Source organism: Pogona vitticeps, chromosome 2, assembly GCF_051106095.1.
Source record: "Pogona vitticeps strain Pit_001003342236 chromosome 2, PviZW2.1, whole genome shotgun sequence".
NCBI lineage: Eukaryota > Metazoa > Chordata > Lepidosauria > Squamata > Agamidae > Pogona > Pogona vitticeps.
Window position 1 is genome coordinate 203,556,231 of NC_135784.1, and position 24,226 is coordinate 203,580,456.

A 24,226-nucleotide genomic window follows, 5' to 3' on the forward strand; every position below is an offset into this window, starting at 1 on the left:
AGAACTTTGCATTTCCCTGTTCTGTTGCTCAAAATGACACAAAAATTTTCAATGTTGAGTCAAAAATTGGCCCCCCATAAAGCTGGAAAATACATTGTGATCAAGGTATGAGGGGCAAAGAACTGTATTAGTGGTACTTCTCTTTAGGAAAATTTAGAGGTTAAAATTTAAAGAAGGGAGAGAATCTCTTGGCCTCAGTGAAATAGAATATGAAAACCTGTTACTTTTGTACATGGAGACAGTTTGTCTTTGGCCATATCCTGGTTCAGTGATAAGAAATCTGGTAAGAATTGCTTTGGCTTGGTCTACCTCTGAGATTGATTTCTGGCATTAGCCTAGTGAGGTCCCAAATTCCATGCCTCTTTGGTCACTGTTGCTCAGAAGAGTACAAATATTTGCTTAGACATTGACCCAGCATAAGGTTTGATTACATCATTCTGGGCAATGACCAACAATTGGCAGTGTGTACTGATATGTTGTGGCATGTTATCGATGTACAACAGTTTGGGAGGAAGGAACTTCCATTGAGTGCTGGCTGCCTCTGGAGGAAGGAAATGTTGCTTTCCTTTTAAGACATCTGGAGGAGCAGAGGTTTTGGCTTCTACATGAGCAGTAGCAGTGTTTTTCTCCAAAGAGTTTTATTCTGCAGGCCATACGTTTATTACACATCTTTACATGTGCTCTACTCTAGCAGTTTTTTTCCAAAGAGGACATAAGGACTTAAATGTAAGATACAGACTGACATCTTATGCATAATACTTGAGAGTAACTCTCACAAAACTCAGTAAGAATTCCTTTTTAGTAGATACGTATAGCCTCCTGCTATGAATCTTTTTCTTGTAATGTACAGCCTTAGTGAAAACTCCAGCTGTGTATCGCATATTAAACAACCATTACAAAAATGTTTAATGGAAGACTTAATTTCTAGGGCATGTGGAATGACCACCTTACATTTTATTAGATTTGGTATTCCTTTGGTTATATGGTGACAACATTTAAAAAAGTTTCCTTAACCAAGCAAAGTATTAGCTATTATCCTTTTTAGGGTATTGGGTTAAGAAACATTAGTTGTGACCCTTTAAGTCCCTTAAAATTAATTAAATTCAAGAGGATCTACTCGTAGAAAATAGCACTTAGATGTGTGTTTCTTTACATCCTTTCCTTTTAGCAGGGTGGGGAAAAGATTAAACATTCTCTCTCCCAGTCACTGCTCTCAAAGTAACATTTCTGGTTCAAAAAATGTTCGTCAGGGCAACTAATATTACATGTACATGTTTACTATTTAAGCCTGAAGCTCCACTCTATCTGAAAGATGTTTCAACATAACACTGCAACTTGAAATTAAGAATGAAAAAAGTCCTTTTTTTAAAAGTCATATCTATGATACAATGCATTTGGTTATTGGAAGATATTTTCCTACAAGCCAATCCCAATATAAACATCAGTAAACAGACTTCTGAACATATTCAGACAAAAATTAATAGTACTGATTATTAATAGAGGGGAGGAAGGGTCAGTTTTGTAAGAAAATGACAACTGGAATGCTGAACTCATTACAAACAAAAATGGAAGAACAGGAAGTCAGAGGACAGAAACAAACACAAATATATGAAAGAGAAAATGGGAGGCAGGAATCGAAGGGAAAGACAAGGGTAGAAGTTAAAAAGTCAACTATAAGCCTGGCATAGCATGCTTGATAACTGGAAAAAAGGGTGGAGGAAAATGCTTGAAAATAAGATTGAAGCAGTGTTTGAAGGGATTTCACATACAGCATAACTCCTGACCTATGCTCACCTGAAAGCACTGATTGAGCAGCCAAGCAGCTGGAGTCTTATAATGTTAAAATACAAGTGACAGAGAAGTCATGCTAAATGCAATCCAGTAAAGAGGAATTAATGCAGTTCAGAAAAGGGTTAAAACAATTCTGTTTGTAGCATCAGCTATTAACTTGTGGAAATGTTGCCTTTGGCTCCCTCCTGCCCATAAGAAACTCAGTGCTGGATTAGGTGTGGAACTGACCCCATACTACCCCCAAGTCCTCTTCCTCCCTGCACTCATGCATAAAAGGCAACACATACCGCATGGTACAGAACTACCATGTGCTAAGTACTGCGAGATGTTCCTGCATGGAGAGAGAGGACCCACCATGGGGATGTCAGTTTTAGTGGCAAACCTGTGGCCATATTAACAGATAACCTGCTGTGACTATGCAAAACTGTTTTGCGAAACTGTCCTGCTGCCATTTTAGTCAGCCCCCACCCCCCGGCCTTATTAACAAAATGCCTCTCTCTTAGGGTGTTTTCAGGCGTACAAGACATTGTGTGTGATGAACTATGTAATGTCCGGTGGCATTTTCCCGGAACACTTACTAGCACCACCAACAAAACAACATTCAGAGCATTTTTGCTGCTTTATCTCTTTCCTGATGACCCTGTTCACACTTTCCCTTCCTCTTTCACCCCCTTAGTCTCACAATTCTGTTCCTACTGCTCATTCTCTCTCATCCACCCACTTTCTCTTCATTGCACCGGTAGTGCTTGAGACAAAAACAGTGGGTACTTTCCGTAAATGCTTCTGAGCCCCGCAAATGTATCTTCTCTTTGGGAATATTTTTAAACACTTCTTTCTAGAAAGGGGTCAAACATGTTTGTAAGTGTGTGTCTTGGGGGTGTTGTGGCAGAATCAGGAGCCTATATCCTCGGGGGCTTCTTGTCCCCATCCAACGGCAGTCTTCGCAGACGAACTGCATCAGGCAAGAAGAAAGGGCACATGAAGCCCATGCCCCCAGGCTACATCCTGATACCTCTCAGGCATGATTTTGCACAGCTAGTTCTAGAGATGACCACAGCACAATTCAATTATTACCTTCCCAGTTCAAAACATGATTACAGAGCAGCGACTAGCTCTCAAAAAAAGAAGCAGCGCTGTGTGGTCTTTGTACACAATCGAAAGATAAGGGTGGGTGATACCTTTACTAGATCACTAAAAATCACAAACAGATGCTAGCTTTTCACTCCACCCAGATCTTCATCAGGCTGGGCACCACAGAGTTACCGGGTGTTGTCATGTTTTCCATTTGGAAAGCAATGTGTCTGAAAAGGCAGCTCTCATGTAGGCTTTGAACATGAGCTAACCCTGAGTTTCTCTCCTCATACACACATTGTTCTTGATGTGGAAAAAATAAGGCTAAAGAGGGAACGGACTAGTGTCTCTTTTATAACCATGTTGATAACAACTGGGTAGGTGCCAGCTGAGTACAGCTAATAACTAGGTTATAGGATTGGATTGGTGATACACTCTTATCACATTGTGTGTGGCCATGAAACTGCCAGTACAAAATGGGAACAAATACTACACGAGGAAAAAAATGTGAGAAATACTACAGGTTTGGGGCAGACTGATTTGCATTTTTTCCTGTTGATCACATGATGCAATGGAAAATGCAGATCAGCCCAGAATCCCAGTCTGTAGTTTTCCCTCTCCACTAGAGATCCTTCTATTTTTTTAAGAAGTAGAAACTTTTAGCTTCAGTTCAAAGTGTGTGATCACTTTGAACTGAAGCAGAAAGGAAGGTCAAGTGATCATGACCATGCACATACATGTGTGCACACACACATGCAGAGTGGTGCTTTGACAAAGCACATTTCCCCCACACCTCTTGCGTCATGAGGGGGGATGAGGAGCTCACCAATCCACACATCCAGCCTCTCTCCTAAGATACCTCTTTTTTACCTGCTTCTCCTGGGTGGGCTGTCCTGTTTGTTTGTTTGTTTGTTTATAGTTTAAGGAGCTCTACTAGCTGGCAAGATAAGATATGGAAATGAGTGACTGAGGAAAGAAAGCCTTCTTAAGGCAGTTCCTTTGAAATGCGCTACCTAGAAAGGTACTTCAAATGGAACTGCAATTACAGTAGAAAGGTTTCCCCCCCCTCTTCTGTTTGTGTGGCCACTTATATCAAAGAGAACCAAATGTGCCCCAGTCAGACTTCATAGCAAGCAAATGCGAGTGAATTCGCATTTCCTTCAGTGTGTAGTCGCATTCTATATGTCTGCCCAGCTGCAACAGCAACAAAGATTGATTCTTTATTCTGCTTGCATGGATAAGGGTAATGAGGGGTACCTTGGTGATGATGACAGATGTCCAAATATGACTTGTCACATACTGTCAAGACAATTACAAATACTGTATGGTCTTTTAGTTGGGTCAAATGACACTGTGAGCAAGCAAAATCATGGTGTGGCAGGTAACAGTTACTGAAAAAACTTCTGTAGATACTAGCATAGATTTCTTTCCTGAGTGGGTATTATTTTTCATCTAAAAATACTCTGGTTTGAAAATCTGGTGCAGGACTTGCCAAGCCTGATCTGCACAGTTTAACAGCAGGACTTCAGAAATTGAGAAATGACAATTTCTCAGGCTGCTACTGGATTGGTTTCTCTCATGTCACAGAAATGTCAAACACACTGGGGATTAATTCCAAGGCCACTGGACAATTTTTTTGGCAAATTAAGTATCTTCCTCTATGGAATGAATTTTAAAACAACTTTTTGCTGGTACAGCAGCTTTCAGGGAGAGTATGTGTATGTATGTTCCGTGCATGTGTGCTCATATTTTTGTGCAAAACTGCTTATCTATACGACTAATATCCATCAGTATTCTAGGCTTGTGGAGATTACTGAATCTCTGTCTTGAGTTGGCCGTGCACTCTGCTCCTTTTCTTAGACTCTTAACAGTTGCTTAGATGGTATGGTGCCATTGGCTGATATGTTCTGATGTCACACTGGCTCTGTGTTGACAAGACTTGTAGAACCCTTCTTGAGCAGCTCCAGTATTACAGGAGTGGTTGCTATTTTATATTTATTTATTTATTTGACTTTTACACCACCCACCTGGCTGCCAAGGCCACTCTGAGCAGTTTACAACACAGAGCTATTAAAGATAAAATTGGAAGCTGAATCTATAAGGCCCTAACAGTTTGGGACCTCGATATCTGGCTGAGTGCCTCCTTCCAGTTAGGTCTGCCCATCCTATAAGATTGTCACAGGCAGGGCGGCTGAGAGTTCTGACCCCAAGAGAGGCCCAGAAAACAACCACTAGAAATGGGGCCTTCTTGGCGGTAGCGCCACAATTATGGAACTCTCTTCCACCTGAAGTCCGCTTGGCCCCTTCACTGGGCACATTCAAAAAGCTACTAAAAACCTGGCTATTTAGACAGGCCTTCCTTGAACAAACTATACTCTGATACAATAGTGTTCAGTAATATAACTTCTATCATACTGCCATGCTCCATGTTTTTATTTTTCTACGCTTTTAATAGTATTATAATTTTATCTTCACTGCACTTTATGATTTTTGATTTTCACCCCTATGTATTAATGTTGCTATATGCTATTTTGTTACTTTATTTGTTTTAAACCATCCAGAGTGGCCTTGGCTGCCAGATGGGTGGCATATAAACAAACAAATAAACAACTCTCAAGATAACGTTTGCTAAAGAGAATGGCTTTATTTAAGGCACTGAAGCCAATGACTTCTGAATGATTTCACTTTCTTGGAGCACATCAGTTGTGCAGACATTGTGCTTTCCACTTGAAAATGATTGTATAAACTCTTATCTGTTCCTCAGTTATACCTGCAAAGGAGTAACAGTGTATCTTCCAAGACAAAGTAGCTTCTCACAACTCATTATCAAGTACCCTCTTGAATTTTGGGGCACACACCAGTCTGTTTGGTTGACATGAACTTGGATTTTCAGGTTGTTAAGTGCGAGCGATAAGTGTTTGTGGCTTATGCTGCTCGCCTTCAGCAGGCATAACCATGAAACAAGATGTTGTCCATTATGTCTCTGTGAAGTTGTGTACTGTAAACTTGATTATAGAAGGACCTAGTATTAGTTTTTTAGGAAGAAAGAGTACATTTGTTCTTTGATTTGTAAAACCATAATGCTGGTTTTCACTCCGTGAAGGGAAATTATCCTGGAAATTATTTATGTTTAGTGTAAAATATGCATCATTTTGTTTATGCATGGTATTACTAAGTTCATTCAGCTACACAATGTGGTTTTTATTAGTGCAGGCCATAAGCAGCAGCTGTTCTGAACTGCCACAGAACTGAGCATTGCACATACAAAAATCGTTTGTAGTTCTGAACATTCAGAATATAGGGATCCAGAGAGCTCTTGGTATAGACTGATGGTACTTATATAGTGGACAGTTTTCAGGTTCCACTACATGTTATGCTATCTAGAAGGTCTCTGAACCTTCCGGAGTAGGACAGGAAGGGAGTGTAAGAGGTTGCATGGGAAGAAGGCAAGAAACTACCATTATGCAATCAGAAGTCTCCTTGCAGTTCACTAGATCTTACAGTTCTTACCTGCAGTCTGATCTATGTGTAATCAATCCAGTTAATACCTGTGGACTGGAATGCCAAAGAACAAATGATATAATATTGAATCACATGTAATTTCAGAGTCACATCCAATCATTACAGAATACAGTACAGGAAACTCTTTTGGTGTTCTTGGCATTTGAGTCCACACATGTCCTAACCTTGGAGTCTAAAGGAAGTTAGGTGAGGTTTCTGCTTGTGTTGCATTCTCAGCCTTTAAATGAAGAAGGAATCTAAATCAATGGCCATGTAATAACAACTGCGCCCCCATATATGCTTTGGGTCAGGTGTCTGGTCTGAACTACATTATATTGGGATTCTGTTACACCTGCACCAGATCCTCAATGTTGCCACAGGCCTGCCTCAGCTTCCTTTTTCCTTGTCTCATTTTCTATGGTCCACCCTGCTTCACCTCATGCCCAGAACACCAGCCTCTATCATCTAGGATAGTGGTTCTTAACCTTTGTTACTCGGATGCTTTTGAACTGCAACTCCCAGAAACCCCAGTCAGGACAGCTGGTGGTGAAGGCTTCTGGGAGTTGCAGTCCAAAACTCCTGAGTAACCCCAAGGTTAAGAACCAGTGATCTAGGAGAGGCCAGGGCAAAGAATCACTTTGATTTCCAATCTTTAACTCCTCTATAAAAAACATTACACAAATGGAATTTGTGACCGGAGACGGGTTCAAGGTTAAATTAATCATAACAGCAAAGGTTCCCCATTTCTTAAGTAGCACTTTGATCCCATTGTTTTACAGAAAGGCTATTCTTTTTCATTCCCTGAGATATGTTCCATCAGTAAATATGCTAGGAAGAAATTTGATAGGGGCTTCCAAGACAAAGCAGCAGCACTAGATTGTAGCAAAAGCATATGTTAAAGAAGTGCCAAGCAATCTAACATAAAAGTGAATTTCCACTCTCTTATGACCAACTCAAGCATTATCTACAGCACTTTATATATGTTCATAAATGCTGAGTTAAGTGCAGGTAGGGAGCTGATAAAGGCTGTTATAGCTGTATGATCCCTTCTAAAGCATAAGGAAGTTGGTTAGGAATTGAAGAGGAATGGAAATAAAAAGGTTTTCAATCTCTCAGGGTCTAAAATCTGCAAGCTAAAAGGAATGATTGGTTCATACCCATAAATTCAATCCCAAGATGCTCTGCCAATGCAGAAAGTTGACATAAAAAGAAAGAAGAGGGAAAACAGTTTCAGAAAAGAGCAATACACTGTACTGAAAAAAACAAATTACATATGGATACTATACTTCTTTGGTGTCTGTACACTTAAACATGATGAATGGCATGAGATTAATGTGGCATGGCTCATATAAACTTTGGCAGGCTTGTGTATTCGTTTAGGAAATCTGGCTTAAAGCCAATATACACTGGCATCTCTACATAATCTATAAGAACACAGAGAATGCACTGGTGTATGTGAACCCTTAAAGATATTGCTGATGTAATCATAGGCTCTTTATTGAAACTGTTCCCTTTAGCATCTGATCATTGCACCCATCTGCTCAAAATATTTATCCCTGAAACCCATTCTATTTATGTGCCTATATTTCATGGCCTTATTTCTAGGAGGGCTGCCATTTTTGGGGAACATCTGAGAGTTTTCAAATGGTCTCTTGATGACTTGTAACCAGGGTATGAGGTGCCCCCGAAATGATAAATAAAAAAGTGTGCCCCAAATCCTGGTACACAAGCCACCCTGAGACAGCCTCTGTAAAACTGCCTTCTTTTTGTCTATTAGATGTGGAGACAAATTATGGTAAGGAAACTCCCACTGAAATGATCCCTAATCCAAAATAAGATATAAATTTTCACAGTGGATATGTCTGAAATAACAGTACCATCCTTGCCCTTCCACAATTGGTTTGCAGGTTTAATCTGGTTTATCTCCACCAACCACTGAGTGCATTTTTGAATTTATTTAGAGGCCCATATATGAAAACTGCTGGTTTACTGGTGGTCTGAGTTGAAGGCCTCAAGAGGAGAAAGTTAAGAACAGAAGAAACTGCCCAGACAAGCAAAGGCTTGTGATGAACATTGTTGCCATGATGCATGCACATACAGCATACACAATCATATAGTTTATATAACATTTCACTGTTACATTCAGTAACTGCTGGGGTTGTTCATAAAACATTAGGTTTCACCCCTTTATCTTCTGTGTTTATTTCTAAGAAATGGATGGGGAGTGTTATTTTTATGCTTTCAGAGCTACCTCTTTCTGTCTCCCATGTTTTGATGAGGCCAATATTTATTTTTCTGAACTATTTGTTTACTGTGTGTATACTACACACATATAAATACACATTTCAGATACAGTACCTGCTTATGAAACCATTATTACTACACTATTGGGAGTATACAGTCCTCCCTAAGATTCAGTAACATTTTAGGGTTAAGCCCAAATTCAAAGAGCTTTTTTTTGTCATAAAAAGCCAGTATTACATGCCTACATGAACACTACTAGCTATATACATTAGTTGCATAGAAAATATGGTTAAGTCTTCAACAGAGTTAGTCACATGCGCATGCATATTATGTCCTGTGTTTATGCTAGTCTGCAGATAAAGTAGACAGCCTAGATGAAATTTAGTTTCAGCGGAAGTTGCTCATATAGCTAATTCAGTGTTGGTACTTCAAGAAAATATATCCTGGCAAGGAAACCTTAATGAAAAACATGCAGAGGAAACATGCACCAGTCACTGTAATGCCCCCAAATTAAGTATACTACTTCAGTTTGTTAGTTGACATTCACACCGATGTTCTCTGAATTGCAGAATGCCTGTATATCCATGCTTTCTATTGCCGCCGCCACCCTTATGCATATAATCTGATTTAATCTGCTATAATCTGATTTAATCTGCTAATATTATTTAATATTATATTGACTGTGATAGGCTAGCAAGAAAACATCTGCCCTCTTCAGGGTGCAGCAGCCTAGGCAGGGAAGGATCAGCACAGGCTCAATAGAGCCTGGCAAGCAATCATTTGACATACACACATGTGAAACTATACTTGCATGGGGCAGAGAGGACACTATGCCAATCTTAGTGGGATAGCTGCACCCACATGCTCAACACTTTCAGCCTACATAAGTTTTCATGTTGACTGTTGTAAACTGTGAGTAATTTGTTGTTTTAAAAAACGATCTTCATTTATAGCTAGTGAGACCTGGTATACCATCAAGCTATGTGTGTCTATCTGGAGTAACGTACTGTATTAAGGACAAGATGAAATCTCTGTAGCACAGCGGTACCTTTTATTCTCTATGCAACAAGTAGTGCTTTACTTTAATTCAAAATTGAAAGACCAATATGTTGTTATTTTTGCTGGCTCTCTGGCAGCAGGACTTCAATTCATGCCTGCCTGAGAATCATGATGGAGCTAGCTCTTCCTGTACATTGACAGACTCAGTCCACTTGAACTTTTGACCATTATGGCAGAGTATCTAGTGCAACCTCATCTCCATTTAATTTCCATGTTTAGGAAATATGAGTTTTTGGAAACACATATAAGAAAAAATTGTGTAATATCTCGCAAAATGAAATTGTTCTGACAGCTGTGTTTTTCACTTACATTACTTGATTGCAATATGCAACAGATAATTCGCAAATTCCAAAAATCTAAGGCAGATTTTCTTCATATTTCTGAATGTCCTCCCCCAAATTCCTAATTCATTTAGGTTCTTTTTTTAAAAAATAATTTCCTTTGTCATCTTCCTTCAGTGGTAGTAGGTAGCTTTAAAATCTGTTCTATAAAAATTCTTCTAAACAACATATTTAAATTGCTTTGCAGTAAAGCATAATATGCAGACATCAGCAACACCAATATAAGTTTCACATACTTATTCCAATTAGATAAATTTCCCCTTTTAATTGTATGGCTTCATCTGTATTTGGCCATTTAACAAAAGGCCTCTAAGTACTTCCTTGCTGATTTTTCTTTTGACAGATAAATGTATATTTTTTTTGTTTACAGAATGATGCAACATCCATGGTAATGGCTTAAGAAGGATTTGTGGTACATATGTTCTATGTCAAAGTAAAGGTAACTGTAGGCTGGGCCTCAGAGACATCACAATCAATGGGAATTATTTAAGGAGTAAAGATGGAGGTTTGCACTGCAGGAGAACAAACTTTCATTAGAGTCTATTATTTTAATGACTAAAACAAATGTAGTACCTGTGTAAAACTTTTGAATTCCCTTTAACTGTTTACCTTCATTTATTCTAGGACATCTAAAATCTTTTTTTTAAAAAAAACAAGCCAGAAAACTATTTCACATGTATTTCATATTTCAGCAAAACAAATGCTAATAAAACTTTCAGTGCTTTACACTAATTAGCCTTTTAGTATATAAGATACCCATCTGGATACTGCGAATTATCATTCCTCCTCCAAGGCAGAACACTGGGGTTTCAGAAGGTAATGCTTAGGATGGCTTCCATAAATTATTCATAGACATTTTTTTGTTTATAGACGTGAAAGATAGACTTATATGACCAATGGATGCTCTGTACTAATGGAAGTTAAATTAAGTTACCATGTGGTAGCTGAGATCTTTCAGTACTGGCGAATGAACCATCAAGAAATAGCTCACATTCCACTGACAGTCTGATCAAAGGATCTTTGGATATCAATAATATATGAACACCCCTGCAGTGTTCCCCATATTCATAAGCATTTCCTTGTGCTTAGGTATGTCTATAACTTTATAGTTTTATAGATTCCCAGCCAAAAAAAGGAGTTTAACAAAGACAAAGGAGACATAAAACACACCAGGTAAAGCAGAAAGAGAATGCTTTGTACACCAGTAGAGGCAGGATTATACTACCAATGTACAATGATTCTGCAGCATACTTTTATGCAGAAACTGCCCCTGCATTTCTTCTAAATTGTACATTTCCCCTATAACTAACCAGAAAAAATTGAACATTTATGCATCTCTCTTCTACTAAACAGGGTTCATAACAGGTAAGTATGTAACAGATAAATATGTAAACAACCTTGTCATCTAATTTTCTACACGACTGGATAACTGTTATTCATACTATATTTTTGTAATGCTCTATTTTATTTAGCAATATAGGTTTATGTAAAGATAGTAGTTTCTGAATGTCAGCAATTAACTTGAGTGAACATTAACTTTAAAATTTGCCTAATCTTGCTGTCCCATCCTGCTGAATTCTTGAAATTGCTTGCGCCATAATTCCCATGCAAACAGGCAGAAGTAGTCTACATTAGGGCACATGTAATCCATTTAGTTACAGATAAAAATCTGAGGAAAGATGCAGCAACAAGAAAGCAGCAACAAAAGAGCATGCTCCTATTCAGGCAGAGACAGAAAGGAAGTGGACGTACTGTAGAAGCTGGCCATTACGTAGTTTTGACAGCGATCACCAGTAAATTCATTTGGGCACCTGAGAGTAAAAAGAAAAACAAAAAGGTAGAGAAAACGGAGAAAAAGAGAAGAGGTAAATACACACTAAGAAAGAGACTCCTTTAGTGTGAGTGGCCTGGACTTGGTGCTTTCCTCTTTAGAAACTGGATCTATTTTCTTGTTGCCATCAAGGCTGATGTTTTGAAAAAGACACTGATTTAAAAACACCCAAACTAACGTGGATGGAGGCGAACTTTAGACAAAACAAAGTTACAATGCTCCACCACTATTTTGACCCTCTTGTAAGAAAACCTGTAGCATTGACAACAACGCTACTACTAATAAAGAACTGCTGCAATCTGGAAAAACACAATGTTAGATTGTACACATTAAAGTGCACAGGCCGTGTCAAAGGCAAAAAAGAAAAAGAAGCCAGTTGAAACTGAAGGGAGAAAACACCAAGCGACACTGATTTCTGACTGCTGTAGTTGTGGGATAAAAGCAGATTTCATATTATTTTAAAACATACTTTCTGGATTTTGGATTTTCATGGGCACAATTGCAGCACATCTTGCTCCAGAGAATCCAGGTAGACACCTAAAGGGCAAAAATGTGATCAGCAACAGGAAAGCAGCAGGACCCATGAACAGACAGACTTCTACCCTGTTTCTTATGAAACATGAAACTCTAAAAAAATCTCTGGGAAAGGAAAAAAAAAATGAACAAAAGTAAACAACTAACCAAGACCTTTTTACAGATATTCATAATTGCATAAGAAATACTACCTCATGAAAAAAAAAAAACACATAGCATGAATGTTCTCATGAATGTTTAGCTGATTAAGCACAGATTAAGGCACCTTTTTCTTTGCCATGAATGCCTAGTGACAAATTCACAACTTTGATTTCAGTCATCATTCATGTTGCAATGTCAACTGAAATTATTCACTTCTTTTCCATCAAGCTTTTTTGAGTTCACATTTCTTTTTAAACAAGGTGAAGGGTCAATTTCTGAAATGCCACACAGTACTCCAAACTAATGAAGGAAAACTTAAAAGTACAATATATATATAGCAAAACAATAAAATGAAAGTTTACAATTAACTTGCGTCAAGACAACAACCGAAATCAAATACGAGTTTACAGTCAAAGTATGCCAAGATAAAACATCATAATAAAAGAAACGTACAGGATTAGGGGCAGAAATAAAAGAATCATTCTAAAAGGTCTAATTCACCCAAGCTATAACAGCAGCAGGCAAATGCCACTTTACCTCAGGGTGCAAGAATTTAAAGGGCACCAAAAATTAGAATGAGGTTTGTACCAAATATGAGAAAAAATAAATAGCCATATCGCACAGTGCTATTCGTTTCCAGGGGACCTCCCTACAGACATGGCCTGCACTCTCCTACCCGAGACAGGAAGCCAAGTGGGGTCCACCAATATTACAACAGCACAACATCGTCTCAAAAAGAAAGAGTACATCTGTGCTTTCGAAGAAAGGAGACACCCTAGCACTACATCCCACCCTCTACCATACAGACAACGGTAAGGACTGGGGCATCTATACATGCACACCCTCCATCCCAAGCTTATGAAGGAGCAAACTGGAATAGCAGCAGCATAGTGTGGCTGCCTCATGCCTTCCTCAAAAAAGAGGAGTCATCTCAGGATGGAGGAGAAAGGAGGGAATCCTATGTGCTCAAGGCACCCAAAGTGCTAGCTATGGCTCTCGCCTTCCTCAGTCTATGGAATGAAGAAAAGAGAGCAACCTAACAACAAAGCTGGCACAAGACATGTTGTTGCCTGATGTGGATTAGCAACTTGCACCCCAGTTATATGATTCAGGGTGCCTAGTACCAGTCAGTCAAGTTATCTTCGCACCTGAGGCAGAAATCCCACAAGCACCTCTCCCTCTTCTAGGCATTAAAAAGTAAAAAAAGAATTACTGCTGTTTTCACATCAAGTTGGCTATCTGAGCTGGGCACCTTATTTTGACTAATGGCAGGGCAGACCCTGCTGAATTCAGCAAAAGAAAGGCATTCCAAAGCTTGGGTGCCACTACAAAGCAACCCCAGGCCCATGTGCTTGTCTCGGGCAAAGGTGTGATGTGAAGCAAAACCCTTCTGAAGATCTCCATGTGCAGGAAGATACAAACAGAAAGATGCAGTCCTGCATCCAAACACCTGCCATCCAAACTATGAAGGGCATTTTGATTTTGGCACTATAACAAAATGGGGTAGCTTGAGACCTACAGGAGTAATATGCATACCTACCAGTATCATTCTGGATGTATTATTTTGCAGCAACTGAAGCTTTTGCACACTTAACAACAACAACAACAAAAACCCCGACAGTAGCAGTTGCAACAGTAACCAGATCTCCTCCTCCCAGAAGTGATGCAGTTGGTGTGCAAATCAGTGTTTTACAAAAGCAGTCATACTTATGATCAATGCCTTAGCACCCAGGCATAAGGCCTGGTGAGCTGACCGCACAGACGGTATACTTTCAAAAAAACACAGTCTCATTCAGAGTATCCAAGGCTTTCTACTGACATAAACACACCATAATTTATGCCTGAATTAAGTCTCAGGCAAGAACCATATTTGAAACAGATCCAAATAATCCCTCTCATCAAAAACCTCCTGGAGATGGGTCACTCTCATCACCACAAATTCAAGCACCTTGTCCAGATAGGGGATATCTGAAACTACCCAGTAAGTACCATGAGTAGAAGGTTTTCTACTGTCACATCATCATGTTCTTCTGGTACTGAAGGAATTTGGCCTTTCCACAGGGAGGGCACGTATTATTGCTTTCACTTACTTAGTTCTCCCTACAGCATTTCAAACTACTGAGTACTGACAGGAGTCAGGCATTTATCTTCAAATTTCCAAGGATCTTGTTGAGATCCTGAACAAACGGATAGTAAAGACAAACTTTAGGAATCCAAGATTTTGGAAACACCATAGTTAATCTGGAATCCAAGAATGTTATAGATGTGAGTAACTTTATATGCAAAATTCTTGCAAACTGATCCTAAAAATTCCTTTTCATGTTCAAATGGGCTGAGATAAAAGCCCTGAGTCCTTGAAAAAGTTTCACTGGCTTGCCCACAGTGTATGTAGTGGTGCTGGAAAAGTATGCTTCCTTTAATGCTATCACTGTCACAAAGTAAGATACTAAAGAGTTTTAGCCAGTGTTCAGCTGGATTTATCACTTGTGTTCAGTTCTTATTTGAATGCAAGGAATAAATAAAAAGGAGTGTCTTGAAAAAAGTAGAGAAAAAGACACACACATGACAAAGCCCATTAAGCGAGGAGAACATTTTGTATACAGAAGACCTTCTGTCAGAGTTATGAAAAGAAATCACTTAACCCAGATTGCTAATGAAATTCTGGTTGTGTCTAACTCCTGTCAAACTCGGTCACAGTTTCAGCACCATGGACAAAATCCCTCGTTCTAATGGCCTCTTCTATTTTCTCAGTTGTCAATACATGCAGTGGAGAATTCTTCTTTTAGCAAATGGACAAACCAGAAATATATCAGAAGCCAGTCCACTGCAATATAGAAGTACAAATTATAAATCACCTGTTTTTTTTTAAAAAATGAATATAATACTTAGTTAACAAATGTTAAACATAAGGGCCTGTATGTTGTTGCATAACTTTGCAGACTGCCACTAATTAAACAGCTCCTACTTCACAGTTGCATGCAACCCGGAATCAAAGCAGGAACTCTTTTAGTTAGGAGGAATTTGCCACTGCTGTCATTCCCGTTGCCTCGGTAGAACTGTGCAATAGGATTTTGACCATTAAATGTATTGATTTGATTTCAAAATATCACTTTGCACCTCTCATGCCATAACAACATGGGAATTATAAATAACCTGATTCTCTTGAGGTTTGTGTATTGGTGGGCTGTTGCTGGAAATACTCTACAGCCAAAATCAGAGTCTATTGTATTTAGGGCCACAAAATCCAGGCAGTTCAAATGGATTACATGTGAGAAGTGTTCTTTCCTAACTAAAGGTTTCAAAATTGCAGATGACAGAGTAAGATTATTGAGAACTCTGAATCATGTGTTATACCATAGGCCTAATTTATTCCTCAGATCTCTGTAATTAACTCAGTATCTCTGTAATTACATAGCTTGTAATAGCCTGTCAATGGTGTGCCCAGTTTCAAGAAGAAATAAATGATAAAATATAAACAGTCAAAGTCGGCCTGTTTCCTTTTGGAAACATTATAAAGTCTTGAGGTGCATTCCTATGTGTACTGATCTGGGAGTAAAACTTACTGAATACAGTGAGCCATGGCTCTTAGTGAGCATGTACAGAATAACACTAGCTGAAATTCTGTTGAGCTCTGTGTGTGCAGTGGTGATGAGGACAGTGGCAATGAAGACACGAGCTACCCTTTAATCAGAGGCAGCAATGCCTCCGATTACAGGCTTCCTTTGGTAATTTCAGGATACATGCAACTTCACTGCAATGTGTTCAAGTTGCATGGACCTCAAAACTGCCTTTAGTCAGTGGCATTTTGCTGCTACTGCTGCTGACATCATCACTGTTGCACATGCGAAGCTACACAACAGGAGTTCAGCCACCATATTCTCTTGCTCTGGGAGCTGGCGGAAATACTTGTTTGTGAGATCTAATGACAAACAAATACAGTGAAATAACAAACAAATACAGTGAAATAACACTGAAAGCCTGAAATAGGAGCAAGTTAATGTCACTGAGTTTGTTCAACATCCTGTGAGTTTATCCACACACCATGCTACTTTATCAATAAAGATAAAGTAAGATCTAATATTTATTTGTTCATCATCAGCAAAAATAACTATGGCATGCTGATACCTACTGGTGATTTTCTGATATGAATCCCCACCCCTCCCTCATTCCAAATCTCCCAAAGGCTTCTCAAGAGCAAAACAGATCCCAGGGAGCCTTGGAACATGAAGCAGGGAGGAGATGGGGAAATTAAATTAAATTAAATTAAGAATTTCTGTCACCAGGCAATGATGCATCCACATTTCACTGCATGTATGTAGGCCAACAGTATTTCAGCCACTGATTAATTAATTCTCACCCAAGGCAAACTGTGATGTCAGACCACAAACCCAACATTTATTACAACATCACTTATTTAAACTGAGTAAAACAGGTTTATCTAGTTAATAGGACATATAATTCAAGTACATACTGAAACCATGACAGATTCACATTAGTTTGTACGCATCTGAATTATTGCTTCTCAGCTGAATTTCAAAATGATTGGACATTATTTTGTTGTTATTTTAAAATGGATTTAAACTTTATCAATTCAGTGTTTATCTCTGATTATCTAGTTAATACTCTTTTAATACTGTAATTCACTCTGCTTTTATTCTGAACCTAATTTTTAAATTTATGTTGTGAGCCATCTTGAATGCTGCAAGGGAGAAGAGGATATGAAATAGATAGGCTTTTGTAAGTTAATCTCTGTGGAGGCCGTAAGATATCATCTTAGCCAGAGTTATTTGTCTGTTTGTTAATTTGGTTTTTATCCCCCCTTCCTTTTAAAAATAACGAATGAATTTAAAAAATCAATTAAAATTTAAAACAGTGGTACAAATATTGTAAAAACATTACTTACATTTTAAAACCTCCTCATTTCAATTGATTCCCCGGTGCCTCTCTAATGAGACACATTTTCAGCTGTGGCAGACGGAAAGGAGGGAAGAGACCAACTACACCTCCTGAGGATGGCAGTTTCTTAATTTGGGAACAGCCACAGAAAAAGCTCTTTCTTGGATCCTTGCCAGACATGGATGTGAAAGTGGGGGACCAAGAGAAGACACCCCCCTGACGTTTTTAATACAATTACGGGCTTCAACAGGGAGATAAGAGAGATAAGAGTTCAACAGGCTGGACCCAAGCCCTAAAGGGCTTTAAAAGTAATAACTAGCACTCTGAATAAGGCCAAGAAATGAATCGACAGCTAACAAAGCTGTTGTAACATGAGGCTTACACAGTCATGGTAACCAGCCCCAGTGAACAGTCTGGCTGCAATATTCAACACCAGGGTACAGCATATTGCAGTAATCCAAACATGTAACTAACGCATGTAGTTTTATCATGTACAGAGTGCTATTTTCATCTGTGCATAATTGAGTAGTATGTATCCATTGATTTGCAGTATAATGAACAGTATAATGACCAGACAGTTATTTGCAATTAAATGTCACATTTTCCCCCAATGTGGGTGTTTCTTTTCATCAATATATGCACACCTATCGGATGTGCTATCCTTACACCATGGTCTGATACATAAAGATTAATGAACACTTATCTTCTTGTCCTTGATGAAAAGGAGTGTTTTGATATACTGAGACACACTGAAAAAATGGGCCACTACTGAGAGCTTTTATGTTGCAATTTGGGAATAGGAAGATGAACACCTTTTTTTCATAAGCATCAGCATTCACAGAAACTTGTTTGTGTGAAAATCTTGAACATTTCAGTTAAGAAATATTGTATTTTGCACAAAATACCAGACTTCTTGCACAGAAATATAGCTTTTCCACTTCCATACTTCCCCCCCCTCAAAAGAAGTGCCCGAAAATTCTTGCAATCTGGCCTAGTGGGGGCAACCTTTTTATCTGTAATATCTCCTTCTGGCCAGAAAATGAAAAATGAGGATGGACTGTGAGGGAACATAGAGACAGGAGAAAGGATCCTGTTCAAGATGCAGGGTGAGCTGGGATTACAACAGAAATTGGAACAAGCAAGAAGACCCAGCGGAAACAATGTGAGGATGAGAAGAGACGTAAGTTGAAAAAGAGCAGACCCAAACACCTGCATTTTGAACTTGATTTTAAAAACCATGTTAGAAACTTTATACATTTTTTATAGTTTTAAATATTTATTAACAGATTTAGCTACTGACAGAATACAGTTATGGTATGGATGTCACCTAATCTTCATTTGTGATGGTGATAATTCAGATCAAGGTTACTTCTGTTGGACATGGATATTCAGGTTGGCAGTCTCACAGATGGCTTATTAAATTGCTTGTCTGCCACCTTTTTCACTCACTTTATTATATGAATTCTTATATGAAGAATATGAAATAGCATGTCCTAAATACAATACAATACGATGCTAGAGCAACAGAACCTTCTTCCTTTCCCTTTCCCTCCCTTCCACCTTCAAAACTGCTTGAAAACTGACCTGATGATTTCTCAGTTCTCGGGAACAGATTTTTTGGGGGGGGGGTGCATGGATTGTGGCATTGGGAAGGGGAAATTGTCCTCTTCAGCTTCCACTGATTCAGCCAGTTGGATCCTTTCCCCTTCTCTTGAAATTCTAAATAATTTCATTACATCTATAGTTGCATTTGGGGAATCACCCTCACTGGATGCCATGCACTTGTGGAGAAGAGTGGCCTTGCTTTGCCCGTCTGTCACATTCCTGTCTTCCAGACCCTGTGGTGGCCCTTCCACAAAATGGATGGTGAAGATCTGAAGCAGAAACCTGCTCAGAGGGGTTAGGGTTGCGGTGTAATCCAGTCCTTAAACTTTACACAACCGTTAAAATCCAGTCTTTAATGTTTTATTGTTGGGTGTTTTTTTTTGTTTTGCCTAAATGGCTAGCTACATTTTTGTTGGAAAGAGGTATATTTTAGCAAGCTCTACAGAAATTACCTTGAATAGTTTTGTAGATTTGACAAGTTATATAAAAACTAATATTGCCCAAGAATTAGCAAAAGCGGAGCACTGAATAAGAACAGTGCCGACTACATTTATGCATTGTAATATGCAACAACTCAGGAATTAGAAGACAGACTTGGAAGATCAGCAACAAAGGACCTAAAATATACATATAATTAAGTGTAAGGATGTGTCAATGAAGACCAAGGCCAGGACTGTCTGCATTATGGCAGCCCTGGTTACTATGAGCATGAAAGCTGGACATTAAAAAAAAAGCTGACCAAAAAAGAGAGAGATTGATTTGCTTGAAATATAGTGCTGAAGGAGAGCTTTGTGGACACTCTGGACTGCTAGAAAAACAAACAAAAAGGTTCGAGATGAAATCAAGACTAAACTTTCTCTGGAAGCAAAAATGACAAAACGGAGATTGGCATACTTTAGACATGTCATGAGAAGGTAAGACTTGTTGGAGGGGACAATAATGGTAGGAATGTTGAGGGCGGCAGGAAAAGACTTGATGGCACATTAAGAACAACGAATGCAATAACATTTGAAAAAAAAACTTGTGCAGCTGGCTTGATACTGCAGAATATTGAAATCTAGAAGATAATTTAGATGTTTCAAAAATGCTGCATTACCAGATGTGAGCTACAGTCCACAAAGGCTTATATATATTAAAAAAAACTTGTCAGTTTTCACTTTCAGCATTCTTTCACTGTGTGAGATAAATATCTCAAGAGATTAAGAAATGTGGTGATGTAAGTAAATATGATACACCTTATAACTCTTCTCCTTTTCTAATGTACATGTAAATCAGCCATTGCAAACTGAGATGCAACTATTCACGTATTTCATATTTACAGCTTACGGATTTAACAGTTGCAGATGGTTTGATTTTGTAGGGCATTTTAATGTTGCCTTTAAATGAAAAATATGAAAATGTGTGTGCGTGTGCGTGTGCGTCTGTGCGAGAGAGAGAGAGAGAGACTCATCTATCTTGGTAGACAACTAGTTATAGGCAATTATAATGCACGAGGGGAGGATCCAACCTCACTTCCAGTTGCAGAAATGCTTATGTTTGCATAAAAAGATGCATAAATGGTAGCAGCCCACTTTGGCAGGGTCACATTACTGATTCAGTTTTTAATAATTTGTTATCAGTTTTCTAGCCAGGTGACAGATCATTTGATTTAGTGATTATGTTAATGATGTTTTGGCAGCAGCCTCAAAGTGCCCACAAGTTTTCACTTGGTAAGCATAAATAAGTCATTGGGGGGAGGGGAATGAATCACCATTGGGCCAATGAAAATGTCATTTGGCAAATGAAATCAAAAAGCCAAGGTTACCCTTGTTAAGCATCGCAAGAACGAATGCCCTACCTCTTGCATGTCTGGAAAAATCAATGGAATTTTGTTATTGCACACTTTTCCTCCACTAACACTGTGTCTGATTTAGCCCCCCTTTTTTGTAAATTATTTTGAAAAGGCAGTATACACTAAAATGCTTCCAATGAAAAATGAATGCCAACACAGAAGCTTCTGAAAGATTTCTAACTTAATAACAGACATGCTGGGTCAAGCAGCTGAAGCCTCCCAGTCTAGCTTGTGTTCCACTGCAAAATGGGCCAGCCACATAAGTCTGGTAAACTCAAGTTCAAGGCAATGACAACGGTTTTCATTTTGGTTTAATGTACCTTTAAAAAGGAATCACTTTTTTCTTGTGTTTTTGATGGATAGGTAGACTCCTTTTTCCCCCTTACAAAATGATGTAAATTAATTTAAGCTAACTTTCTTCTAGAGATAACGTATCTGCATAACTTTGCAGACATTAGCTCAACTCACAGTTGGCCACATGGGTCATATAATACATGAGAAGCAGCAGTAGTAACTCTAAAATTATGCATGTAATTACAGACTTTAAAAAAATGACTGGCGGAAAATTAAATATATCATTACAAGCTTAAGCAACCACCGATTGAAACTTTCAATATGTATGCAGATTTCCTTGTTTTTATTACATAGCTTGCTGTCTTCCCTGTTTCCACGAAAATAAGACCTAACCTGAAAATAACCCCTAGTAGGATTTTTCAGGATGCTTGTAATATAAACCCTAACCCCTAAAATAATCCCTAGTTAAGTGAAACCCACCACCATTGTACTGCAACCAGAATATGACATGACTGGATTTGAATACATGTAGATTGTTGTACATGCAAAAAATAAAACATCCCCTGAAAATAAGCCCTAATGTGTTTTTGGGAGCAAAAATTAATATAAGACCCTGTCTTATTTTTGGGGAAACAGGGTTTTAGCAACAGCTATACTCAGTGGCCAAAATCTTGCATGACTATGCCATTGCAATGGGAACGATACTGATACTGTCATAGGCAGACTGCTGCTGCTGGCTGCTAAAAGACTTTTTAAAAAAAACTTCCAGTATATACACGATTCTCACACGGCGAGATGAAGTGACATGCACATCAGAACTGGAAAAGGAAGTATTTTATTATTGGTAGTCTGCCACTGACCATGACTTCATTTCTGTTGTGCAGGCAGACAGTGCTCAACAAGATTTCAGCCAATGGCCTTTACACAGGAAGCACCCAAGAACACTTAACACCTCCAGTTGCTTCCAAGCCAACCTTAGCATCAGAATCAAGTAAAGATGGATTTAACATTTACATTAGTAAAACCTTTGGGGGGGGGGAATACTGCTGATAACACTATTATATACAGTCTTGGACATTTAAAAATATATATCTACTCTTATCCACTTGTGGCATAAATGATTAATCAGACAATTTACTAGGTGAAACAGAAAAAGTGTTTGGCAAGAGATGGTGCAGCTCAACAGAAACAATTAGAAAGGTTTTCTAACCTGCATAAATATCTTGGACTTGGAAGGTCTTTGACCATGAAGCACTCGCCCCCATTTACACAGAAGCCTCTCTTATTCACATCACATCTTGTGAGATGACTTGTCCCAGTGGTGGATGTAGATGTGGCTAGAAGAAAGGAAGGGAGCAGGGAGGTCAGTATGTTTCAGAGTGGATATACATTTTATAAGACAAATTAAAAATGCTAGCATTTGCATTTTCTGTACAATATTGCAATAAGATATATTCAGTTTCTTGGTTACAAGAAACAACAACAGCTCGCTTCCTGAAATGTTTTGGGATTACACCACTTGAGCTCTTTGTCCTCATGAAGTAAAACAGCAACAGTCAATTAAAACATAAAGCTAAATAGATTAAAATGTGTCTATAAAACTAAATAAACAGCACTCAACAGTGAAAAAGTGTTTCAGCAAACAAATCAACTTAAAAGCAAATACCTGATTGGATTAAAAATATCTGTTCTTGCTCTAGACGCAGTGGTTCTTAACCTTTGTTACTCGGATGTTTTTAAACTGCAGCTCCCAGAAACCCCAGCCAGCGCTGTTGGTGGTGAAGGCTTCTGGGAATTGCAGTCCAAAACTCCTGAGTAACCCAAGGTTAAGAACCAGTGCTCTAGAGCAGTGGTTCTTAACCTTTGTTACTCGGATGCTTTTGCTTTTGAACTGCAACTCCCAGAAACCCCAGTCAGGACAGCTGGTGGTGAAGGCTTCTGGGAGTTGCAGTCCAAAACTCCTGAGTAACCCAAGGTTAAGAACCAGTGCTCTAGAGGTACTTTTCTTTGAAATAACCTGCAAGAATTCATGCACTGACTATATGATTGATTGATTGATTGATTGATTGATTAATTGAATTAATTAATTAATTAATTAATTAATTAATTAATTAATTAATTAATTAATACCCCGCCTATCTGGCCCACCGGACCACTCTAGGAGGCTTCCAAATATAAAATCAAATAATAAAACATAGACAAATACATAATAATCAAACAAGAACAGCAGTAAAAATAAAAAGGAAAAATAAGAAAACATCAAGAGTTGGCTGGAGGGAAGGCCTGAATAAACAGCCATGTTTTTAATTGGGTTTTAAAGGTGCCCAGCGTGGGGGCCGCGCGAATCGCCGGAGGGAGATTGTTCCAGAGGCGAGGAGCCACCGCCGAGAAGGCCCGGTTTCGTGTCTTCTCCTTCCGGGCCTCTCTCTGCGTCAGGCTCCTCAGCCTCACCTCCTGACTCGCGGAAGTGATCCGGGTAGACCTTGGTGGGAGGAGGCGTTCCGCCAAATATCGAGGTCCTAAACTGTTTAGGGCCTTATAAGTAAGCATTAAAACTTTGAAGTTGACACGGAAACAGATGGGCAGCCAATGCAATGCGGCCAGCGTTGGAGAGATGTGTTGATATTTTCTCACTCCTGTAAGGAGCCTGGCTGCCGCATTCTGCACCACCTGAAGTTTCCGTGTCAGCCTCAAAGGCAGCCCCACGTAGAGCACATTACAGTGATCTAATCTTGAGATTACGAGCGCATGTTTGATTGTTACTAAAGAAATATTAATTGATTAGTAGCAGTATAATCTACATGAGCACAACTTGGGATGGGTAACAGAGATGAAACCTTTGGCAGTGATTGACTACATGATGCCCTCATGACTATGCCCTAGCTGAGGTGATTTTATATCTAGGGCAGGGAAGGGAGAGGGGCCTAGGTAAGGACAGAAGGAGCAGAAGGGAGCAAGGCTGAAAATCAGATAAAAAAAAATTAGCTGGTTATATCATGAAATCAGAGGATCACTAATGAGGGAGCCTAATAATAAAATCACTGCATTAACCCATAATTTCGTAACAGCTCTTCAAAATTCTGATGC

The 24,226-nt window shown here is 38.9% G+C and overlaps 1 protein-coding gene and 1 long non-coding RNA gene across 17 annotated transcripts in view; one reads left to right on the forward strand and one right to left on the reverse strand.

The window, feature by feature from the left end:
- LOC144586516 (uncharacterized) overlaps window positions 1-12,557 on the forward strand; it is a 28,354-nt gene extending 15,797 nt beyond the window's left edge. The window contains exon 2 of the long non-coding RNA XR_013541381.1: window positions 10,378-12,557. This is a non-coding gene — a long non-coding RNA (uncharacterized LOC144586516). The remainder of the gene's footprint in view (window positions 1-10,377) is intronic.
- NRG1 (neuregulin 1) overlaps window positions 1-24,226 on the reverse strand; it is a 746,295-nt gene that overhangs the window by 19,852 nt on the left and 702,217 nt on the right. For 12 of the 16 annotated variants that reach the window (XM_020801406.3, XM_072991959.2, XM_020801397.3 and 9 more), the window contains 3 exons: window positions 22,350-22,476; window positions 11,760-11,818; window positions 7,521-7,544 (listed from right to left, as the gene is read on the reverse strand). In XM_020801406.3, coding sequence (XP_020657065.3) covers window positions 7,521-7,544; window positions 11,760-11,818; window positions 22,350-22,476 — 210 coding nt within the window. Of the gene's footprint in view, window positions 1-1,794; window positions 7,468-7,520; window positions 7,545-11,759; window positions 11,819-12,307; window positions 12,376-22,349; window positions 22,477-24,226 lie in introns of those variants that run through there. The other 4 variants (XM_020801402.3, XM_020801403.3, XM_072991958.2 and 1 more) reach the window with 3 other exon arrangements.